The 9,749-nt window shown below is 44.5% G+C and overlaps 1 protein-coding gene across 3 annotated transcripts; it reads left to right on the top strand.

Annotated features, from left to right (window-relative positions):
- Positions 1-4,009: 4,009 nt before the first annotated feature.
- Positions 4,010-8,477, top strand: SKIDA1 (SKI/DACH domain containing 1). Of its 3 annotated transcripts, none has more exons than XM_084781939.1 (2): positions 4,010-4,099; positions 4,326-8,477. In XM_084781939.1, the coding sequence occupies exon 2, from the start codon at positions 4,439-4,441 to the stop codon at positions 7,157-7,159; it is 2,721 nt and encodes a 906-aa protein (XP_084638065.1). In that variant the 5' UTR covers positions 4,010-4,099; positions 4,326-4,438; the 3' UTR covers positions 7,160-8,477. The 3 variants fall into 3 exon arrangements, with proteins under 3 accessions (XP_084638065.1, XP_084638063.1, XP_084638064.1); XM_084781937.1 differs by having other exon boundaries at positions 4,091-4,225; XM_084781938.1 differs by lacking the exon at positions 4,010-4,099 and adding an exon at positions 4,138-4,225 and having other exon boundaries at positions 4,329-8,477.
- Positions 8,478-9,749: the final 1,272 nt, after the last annotated feature.

Here is a 9,749-nt window from a genome sequence, read left to right as displayed (position 1 = left end):
ATTTCCCAGCTAACCATTTAAAAGACTGTGAATGCCTTGTACATTACTTTGCTCCAGAGGAAAGAGGTCAGACTGAATTGCTATGGTATTTAAACATAAAATACAGTGCAAATAAATCAAAATAGAGCATCTAACTAAGGGTGAATTTAGCACACTTATATGGGATGTGTAAAGACATATGTGTTCAGATCTTCATAGTCTATCACTTTAAAAACTGAAAGTGCTGTGGGGTTTTGTGTGTGTGTGTGTGTGTGTGGTTTTGTTTTTGTTTTTTACAACAAATGCAGAAATCAGTGGACATTAAGAATACATTTGAAACTGTATTTGCTACAGAGGATTTTTCTTTAGCAAGCAGCTTTGTTTTCAAAGCTAAAATACTTTTTAGGGTAGTGTAGACTTCACATTCCTACCTAAGTAAATGATCACATTTCATTAAGAAAGTCAATGTATATGATATATACATATATACCTAAATTCACAATTATCCCCTAGACTTACAGATATATATATATATGTAAATGTGCATTTGAGCATATCCCCCCACATATGTACATGTGTTTGAGAAACAGAGAAGCTGATATATCCTCTTTTTAAAAGAATTTGAATACAGTCCATCATCTGAATTGGGTTCATCTTTGATTGCAGAGGCAGCTGACATGGTCAACAAATTTATCAAAGAAACCCCCTGGCTTTTGAAGAATAGTACTTCATACATCTGGATCTGCACATCCAGGCAAACTAAGTAAATTATTGCATAACTTTAAGCATAATTGATAACAGATACCTTTAATTTTTCATCCCTATTCTTTTGGCCAGCTTTCGCATTAATAATCTAAGCCATAAACGTTGGTAGCTATTGATCGAAATCCCCGGTGTGCATGCAAATCCATCTTAAAGTCCCCTGCCTTTCATGTGTGAGCGCTCAGGGGCCTCTGCTAGGTCTTTTCATCGGGATCGACCCCCAATGTGCCTGGAGAAGACCCCGGATATACAACGTGTGCTGATGGCCACAAGAAAGCTGTCTGTCACATTCTGTGTGTGTGTGTGTGTGTGTGTGTGTGTGTGTGTGTGTGTGTGTACACAAGCCCCAGTATTGGAGCCTTAACACACTCACACTAGGATGGGGAAAGTTACAGGAACAAAAGAATGTATTAGACAAAAAGAAAGATGTGTAACAGGAGTATTTAAACTGTATAAATGCAAAGGTACATACAGAGACACTTTCTAAGTAGTACGTAGAGCTACAACCCCCTCCCAAATCCCTTGTTCTTTACCTTTTTCTAAATGATCCCACAGATCATTTAGTTTAAAATGTATACTCTAGTTTAAAAATAATACTCAATATTGTGCTAGTTTTCAAAAGCACCTATATTTCCAGTGATGTAAAGGTGGAGGGAGGGGACAGGAAGATAAATTTGAAATGTTTACTAAAGCATGTTTGTATGTGTGTGGCGGGGGAGGGGGGAATAGGAGGGAGGAAGAGGGGGAAAGTCTAAAGAAGAATCAGGAACAACTAAAAGTACCTGCCCCCTCCCCCCTCAGAAAAGACATGTACCCAACCTCTTCTTAAAGCCCCCACACATACACCTTTATATATATATATATATATATATATATATATATATATATATGTGTGTGTGTTTACTATTTCTTAGCTGTTTGACTCTTTGATCTAAATCTTATAGCTGGAGGAGGGGAATGGGAGGGAGTGGGGGGAGGGGGAGGGCTGGCAGTATAAAAGTGCATCAGGAGAAATTTTAAAACACTGTCGTTGGCAATAGAAAGGCTCTGGTCTCTCTACTTTAAAACAACAAACACCAGCATCTGCTTTTCCTGGAAACTTCGATTCCTGCTTTAAAGCTTGTACAGTTTGCCTCCTGTGAAAGTGAAAGAGAAAAACCTCGGTGTGGTAGAACCAGATGCAAAGGAGAAGCCAAGCGAGTGGATGGTGCTAGCTGTGACGAGGCATTGTTCATTGCCGCCTCTCGGTTATGTCTTAAAGCCCGAACTATCAGGAGATCCATTCAATGATCCTTCTCTCATTCAAGGGACAAAAAATGTAATTTGCTGTAGCTCCGATTTCTTGGATAGAAATGCTAGCCTTAGATTTCAAAGGCAAGAACTAGACATCGCGGTTTGTACACACATTGATTAAGTTGAAGAGCAGCGATTACATCTGTGCTGAGTGCAACAGTAGTCCAGGGCTGACTTCTCAAATCCCAACCTCCTGAGTTACAGACTCCCTTAAATAGACTTCCTTAATTTCCGGATGTACTTCTTGAAATTCCCAATTCTCTTCAAAATTCCTGGGAAAATTACCAGGAAGATGAGGGTGGGGGTGGGGAACCCTGGCGGAGAGACTTCATCTTGTCAAGCAAACTACCTTGTTGTATGTCTGATTTCTGTTTGTTTGGTTCTTTCTTAAGATTCCCACCCCCACCCCCCCTTTTCTTTCTTGAGTCATACCTGCTTCTGCTGGCCAGACCTCAGCAGGGGAAACTGGAACTTTTGAATATGAAGAAAGAAATTATTGTGCATTTTTTTTCTTGCAGGTTCAGAAATATCCGTTCATTCTTTAGCCTCACAGATGTGTCTATTTTGGGAGAAAGGAGGAAACGTGTAGATTCCTGGGCTGCATTTATGCTGTAGTTGCAAACACGGAAGAAGGTTTTGCCGAATTTTGCAAAACAGACAACCAGCTATCCTGAGAGCCTGCAAATGCAAGTGGAAGACCCTTCCTCTCCCTGGGCAATATGTTGGATAGCCTTGAAAATGAGGGCAAGCTATGCAAGTGACTAAGAAGAGGTTAAACCAGACTGATACTCATTCAAAGTGATTTTGTTAAAACAGATGCCTGGCTTTGGGGGGGGGGGCGGGGGGATGGGAGCTGTGGAAGATTCATCTAAACTACCAGCCAAACCATCATGAAGCACTGAAAAGGTCTGCATCGTACACCAGCGCGCTCTCTTCATCGTTTTTATGTAAAACTTCTGGGAGCACCTTGGGGGCTTCACATGGTCTTCCCTTTGCTGCGGAAGGAAGCAGTCTGCTCCCTGAGATTCTGACCTGTGGACAGTACTCTGGCTAACGCTTGTGTTGGACACTCTAAAAGGACCCCACTTCTAGTCCAGGCTGCTTAATCGTGAAAAGTGCACACATTTCTGGCTTATCTAAGCTTTGTTCTGGGTCTGATGTGAAGCTACCTTCTCCCTACCCCACTCCACAGCAGAGAACAGAAATCCGGTTGAATTGTTACATGTTCCCGTTTTGGAGCCTTGAACTGCTGCTTTCTTGGTCAAATAACTTTGTTTCTGGTTGTAAAGGGGGCATTGGGGTGTGGTGTGTGTGTGTGTGTGTGTGTGTGTGTGTGTGTGTGTGTGTGTGTGTGTGTGTGTAAAATCGAGAGAAATTGCGAACGAAGGTCTGTACCGGGGTGGGTCACCTCGCGGTTTAACTTTGGAGATCCCAGTCTGTCTTCTTCGCCACTCCCCTAAAGGAAATACCAGGCTATTCAGGCTATTTGGGCACGTTTTCCCTTAAGCTTCATTTTCCAAAGAAAAGAGGGGTGGAGTATATCTATTTGGGCTTGATAATGTTTTTTAAATGCTTTCCTTTGAAACGATAATAGCTGTATCGGTAAAATGCAAATAAAGCAAAAAATAGGCAGTATTTCTTTAAAGGGGAATATACGGTGGCTTTTTTTTTTTTCCGCGCGCGCACACACACTGCTTCTGATGAAGTCTGTGAGTCAGGCTGTTTCTGAGCTCCGATAGTTTAATGGAAAGATTTATATACCGGCTGTATTATTTACTTTGGGAGGGGAGGTGGCAGTATAAGGGTATGCTAATTAGTAGGAGATTTTGGGGGGAAGGGGTGGAATATCAATTTTTATTGCATCACCTGTCAGGAGTGTCCAATCAGCGTTGGCTTTAGGGGAATTAATTGATGAAGGTGTCTCCGGACGAGCTCACTTCACTCTGTCATTTTATTTGTAGCTAAAGCAGCGGCGGGAATAGCAGCTGCATTTCTTTTCTCTTTCTCCCTTCACATTCCATTATCATAGTGCTCCAATGGAGAAGGAAGGAGTAGAGGGGCCCAGGTACTGATGCGCATCGAGGACTCAGACCAACACACTGGCAGATCTGAAACCGGATGGGTTTTTTTCCCTCTTTTTAAAAAAAAAAAATCGAAAACCAAAAAAAAAAAAAAAAAAAGCAAGAATCAAGTCAGTGTAATTTCATGGGGTTTTTCTCCCCCCCCTCAATAATTCGCCTAGAGTTTGGCACTCCCTTCGCCGGGAATAACAGTCTTTGTTATTTTATTAGCAGGATGCCTTGAGACACACGCAGCATCTGGCGGAGGATTAACATACATACATGTGTATGTATGCGTCACGTATATATTTACTGCAAATGGTGGGGATCATTTAGTACCCGAGATGGGAGACCTGAAGTCAGGTTTCGAAGAGGTGGATGGCGTGAGGCTCGGCTACCTCATCATTAAAGGAAAGCAAATGTTTGCTCTCTCGCAAGTCTTTACAGATCTGCTGAAAAACATCCCGAGGACGACCGTGCACAAGCGCATGGATCATCTGAAAGTGAAAAAGCACCACTGCGATCTGGAGGAGTTGCGGAAACTCAAAGCAATCAACAGTATCGCCTTCCACGCGGCCAAATGCACGCTCATCTCCCGGGAAGACGTAGAAGCGCTCTACACCTCCTGCAAAACCGAGCGTGTGCTCAAGACCAAGCGCAGGAGGGTCGGTCGGGCCCTGGCCACAAAGGCGCCGCCGCCAGAGCGCGCCGCCGCCGCCAGCCCCCGCCCGGCTTTTTGGAAGGACAAGCACCAACTTTGGCGGGGCCTGAGCGGAGCCGCGCGGCCCCTGCCAATCAGCGCGCAGTCCCAGCGTCCGGGCGCCGCCGCCGCGCGCCCCGCCGCCCATCTACCTCAGATTTTTAGCAAATACCCAGGCTCGCACTACCCGGAGATCGTTCGCTCGCCTTGCAAACCCCCTTTAAACTATGAAACTGCCCCGCTCCAGGGAAACTACGTCGCCTTCCACTCGGACCCCGCTTATTTTCGGAGCCTGCTGTGCAGCAAGCACCCGGCTGCCGCCGCCGCCGCCGCTGCTGCCGCCGCCGCCGCCGCCGCCGCCGCCGCCTACTACCAGGCGGCTGGGCCCCAGCCCAAGGCGGCGACCGGCGCGGGAGGCCCGGTGAGCCTGACCTACCGCTGCAAGCGCAAGCGCGGGGGCTCCAAGAACTGCCTGCTCGCGCCCCACGCCGGTGCCCGGCGCCTGCTGCTCCTACCTAGGTCCTACAAAGCCAAGGCGGCGGCGGCGGCGGCAGCTGCGGCGGCGGCGGCGGCGGCAGCGGCCGCCGGGGCCACTTGCTTGGAGAGGTTTCATCTGGTCAACAGCTTCTGCCCGCCTCCCCACCACCACCACCATCACCACCACCACCATCACCATCACCACCACCATCGGGCCCAGCAGCCAACGCCGAGTCACCACCACAGGTCGCAGCCCCATCTCGGAAGCTTTCCCGAGAGTTGTAGCAGCGACTCGGAATCCAGCTCCTACTCGGACCATGCAGCCAACGACTCGGATTTTGGCTCCAGTTTGTCCAGCTCCAGCAACTCGGTGTCCTCAGAGGAAGAGGAGGAGGAAGGAGAGGAGGAGGAGGAAGAGGAGGAGGAAGAGGGGGGCAGTGGGGCCTCCGATTCCAGTGAAATCAGCTCGGAGGAGGAGGACTCCTCCACCGAGTCAGACTCCAGCTCAGGCTCCAGTCAAGTGTCAGTGCAGAGCATCCGTTTCAGGCGCACCAGCTTCTGCAAGCCTCCCAACGTGCAGGCGCAGGCCAGCTTCTTGTACCATCTGGCCTCCGCCGCCGCTGCAACTAAACCCGCTGCTTTCGAGGATGCCGGCCGACTTCCCGACCTCAAGAGTAGTGTCAAAGCCGAGTCGCCAGAGGAGTGGAATCTGCAGAGCTGGACTCCCAAAGGGGCTCCGGTGTACTACCCGGCCAGCATGGGGAGTTGTTTCCCAGAGATAAGAAACGATAGGGTATCTGAGATTACATTCCCACACTCTGAAATTTCCAGTACTGTAAAGAGAACTGACCTGACAATTAACTGCCTGGCAGAGGGGGCCTCTTCACCTAGCCCAAAGACAAACAATGTATTTCCACAACAAAGAATACTCCGAGAGGCTAGGAAATGCCTGCAAGCAACTCCTACTACATACTGTGCTGAAAACAGCACAATAGCTGCTAGGTTCTTAAATAATGAGCCTTATGGAACAGCAGCAAATTCAGGAAAAGATTCCAAAATCCCTCATTGTCCTGAATTTGCTACGGATTTGCCCTCCTCTCAGACTGATCCCGAAGTGGATGCAGCAGCAGCAGCAGCAGCAGCAGCAACAACAACTAAAGCTGAGAATCTCTGCACAGACACGGGCGACAAGACATTGCCATTTCTGCACAATATTAAAATCAAGGTGGAAGACAGTAGTGCTAATGAAGACTATGAACCTGATCTTATTACACATAAGCTAAAGTGCGAGTGCAGTGATACAAAGGGTGAGTTTTACAGTGTGACTGAGAAGAAAGAGGAGGACGCCTTGTTACCCACAGCCAAGGAAGGTTTTGCATGTCTTGAGAAAGAAAGTCCTTCCTTAAATCCACTGGCTCGGAGTCAGGGCCTTTCATGCACTTTAGGATCTCCAAAACCTGAGGATGGGGAATATAAATTTGGTGCCAGGGTGAGAAAAAATTACCGGACACTAGTACTGGGCAAACGACCAGTCCTTCAGACACCTCCAGTCAAACCAAATTTGAAATCAGCTAGAAGCCCTCGTCCTACAGGTAAAACTGAGACACATGAAGGAACACTGGATGACTTTACAGTTTTAAACAGACGCAAAAAGGTAGCCAGCAATGTAGCATCAGCAGTGAAAAGGCCATTTAATTTCATGGCAAATTTTCCTTGTCCACCATCACTCATTATTGGGAAGGATGGGGATTTGTGGCCAGCATACTCCTTAAACACCACTAAGGACTCCCAACCTCCTCACAAGGCCCATCCTATATGGAAATGGCAGCTGGGCGGTTCTGCAATACCTCTTCCACCTAGTCACAAATTCAGGAAATTTAATTCATAAGATGTTTTGGAAGATATTTTCTTGAACCATATTACCTTCCTTTTGTTGTAAACTGCACAGGATGGCTTGTACAAGTCCATTAATGGTGTTACACCCCCTTTGGAGTCCTGGTTTATCGCATTTTGAAGACAGAAATCGGATTACTTTTTTTTTTCCCATTGCCGGTTTTTTTTTTTTAGGGTGGGGGCGGGGTGGGAGAAGGGTTGGTTTACATACCACAGACTACTTCAGGCTAAAGACTCAAGTAAAACTCAGTTATTATGGTAGAGCTGGAACACTTTACTGTTTCAATGCTAACAATGCACCGGTACCTCAATTCAACTGCTATAAATAAATGTCAAAAGGTTGAATAATAAATATTACAATGAGCCATTAAGTTTATGCACTAGATTTCAGACCTGAAAGTGTAACTGGTATTCAGTGAAAGTTTTTTAGGTTACATAGTTACACAATGAAAGTTTCTGTGAGCCCAAAATGTAATTTTCTGGGGCTCTTATATGTGGGGTGTCTTTTTAAAAAAAAACTACCCTCATTCCCTTTCCAAGAGTAGCTGCACTTAAGTTTTTCGTTTTTGTTTTAATGAAAAGATTGGGGTATGAGTCCTGATTGGATGCTTATTAAAAAAAACTGCCTCTTGTGTGAGAAGGAAGAGAGGTATGGGATTTTTTTTTTTGAAGGATGTGGAGGGTTTTTTGTTGTTGTTGTTTTTGTTTTTTACCTTTTATAATCACTCCTTGCAATTGGAAAAATCCTTTCTGTGCTCTCACCCAAACATTTAAGATAGAATGACTCTTACCGTGGTCCTGCTTATCTTGTGGTCTGAAGATAACGCCTCAAGCTTTCAAAACAATTACAACATTTCTCTTAAAGCAGGATATTTAATGATCTAACTCATCATGGTGACCAAGCAGTTAAAAAAAAGACCAAGGAAAAAGAAAAGGGTGGTGGTGGTCAGAGTTCTAACACCCCAAGTGAAAAATAACAGTTATTTCAGGGCTTTTTGGTACCAGAACTCAGGCACTTGGATTTTATTATACCTTATGCTTTTTTCTGCATCTCTCTAAACTTCTGTTTTCAGGCTATCCTGTGTATAGAACAGGAGAGTTTCTACTGCAAGTGACAATCAGAGGTGACTATCTATATTTGCACTTAAAATCAAAGTAGTTCCACATGCAAATGGTCTGTCTACCCCTTGGTAAGGGCCGTGCTGGTGTACTGTGTTGTAATGATGAGAGCAGTAAATCAAAATTATGGAAATTTGCACTGTTGAAAAGCATGCTTTAGCTTTATTTTCAATTAAAAACACTGTTTAAAATTCCTGGTTCCATACATTTCTACTTATTCCAGATTGAAGAAGGGTTAACAAGAATGAATGGTTTTGTTGACATTTTCACTTGTAATGTTTTTGCCTGAAAGAAATGCATTTATTGGGTACAGGGTTTTGTGGTGATACTTTGTGATGAGACCAATCAGGTTCTGGGCATAACACTGGCAGATTTCTTCTCAAATAACAGAAAAACTTTTCAAACTTGTTACAGGCCAACTACTAAAAGTTTTATATTTAAGAAACTAAAGCAAAGACCAGTTGTTATTTTAATGAAAGTTGAACCCAGTAATTCTTGGGCCACCAAATTATGTATCTCAGATCCTTGTTATCTTAAGTCTAAGAAGTTGCATCTATAGACCATAAATCACAAAGCAAAACGAAACACCAATGAAATGTTTACTACGTGAATTTAAATCATTATTTCTCATGGAAATTCAGCTATTTATTTTGCTTAACCTTTTAATTCCTACTCCCTTTGAAATTTTCCTTTTGTCTACAAATGTTTCAGATAGTCTGGATGGTCTCAGACCTAATTGCTGTGTATGATCTGTGGGTTTCCTCCTGTTGTAAAGGACAGAGGCTGAGAATACCCACATCCAAATACATTTGGATGGAGCAAACAGATGCTTTGAACTGCCTCCCATCATTTCCTTCTTGAATATTGCCAGACGTAGACTCCTTTTTTAAAAATTTTGAATCATAGATATGGGCAAAGTAAAAGTTGGGGGATGTTATCCTTGAATTCCTGTTTGTATATAATTCTAAATACTAGTCCATATTTTCAGGTTAAAGTTCCAGAAAGCTGAGCAACTGGCTTCTGAGCCCAATGCAGAACTTGGGGACAGAGAGTTGTCATTAAAAAAAAAAATCTGAAAAAGTATGGCACCCACACAGGGGAAGTCTGTAATTTCTACTCTTTAATTAGCACCAAGGCAGGAGAGTTCAAGTACAGTGACTACTGCACTTAGGCTAGGACTTTCTATGTTGGCTACAGACTGTTACCAAATTTTAAACAGAATACACTCGACGTCTACAGATCTTGAGTGTGGGAAGAATGAAATATGGAGTAAACACAAAGTAAGATAAATATCCCATAGAGCTTTGGACAGAGTATCAGTCTCTAAGCTTGGACACTTGGTCTACAGTCCTCAGAGACTCAATAGTTTCAGCTTATAGGGGCTGGGGAACGATCAGTATGGAGCCCCGAGGTGATGCCAGAGTGATGCCATCAGAAGGGAAGACACTGAGCAGTCAACACTTCCT

The sequence above is a fragment of the Acomys minous genome (assembly GCF_964271855.1).
Source record: "Acomys minous genome assembly, chromosome: 5".
NCBI lineage: Eukaryota > Metazoa > Chordata > Mammalia > Rodentia > Muridae > Acomys > Acomys minous.
The sequence above is the reverse complement of the archived record's forward strand: the minus strand, read 5'-3'. Positions and strand labels throughout refer to the sequence as shown.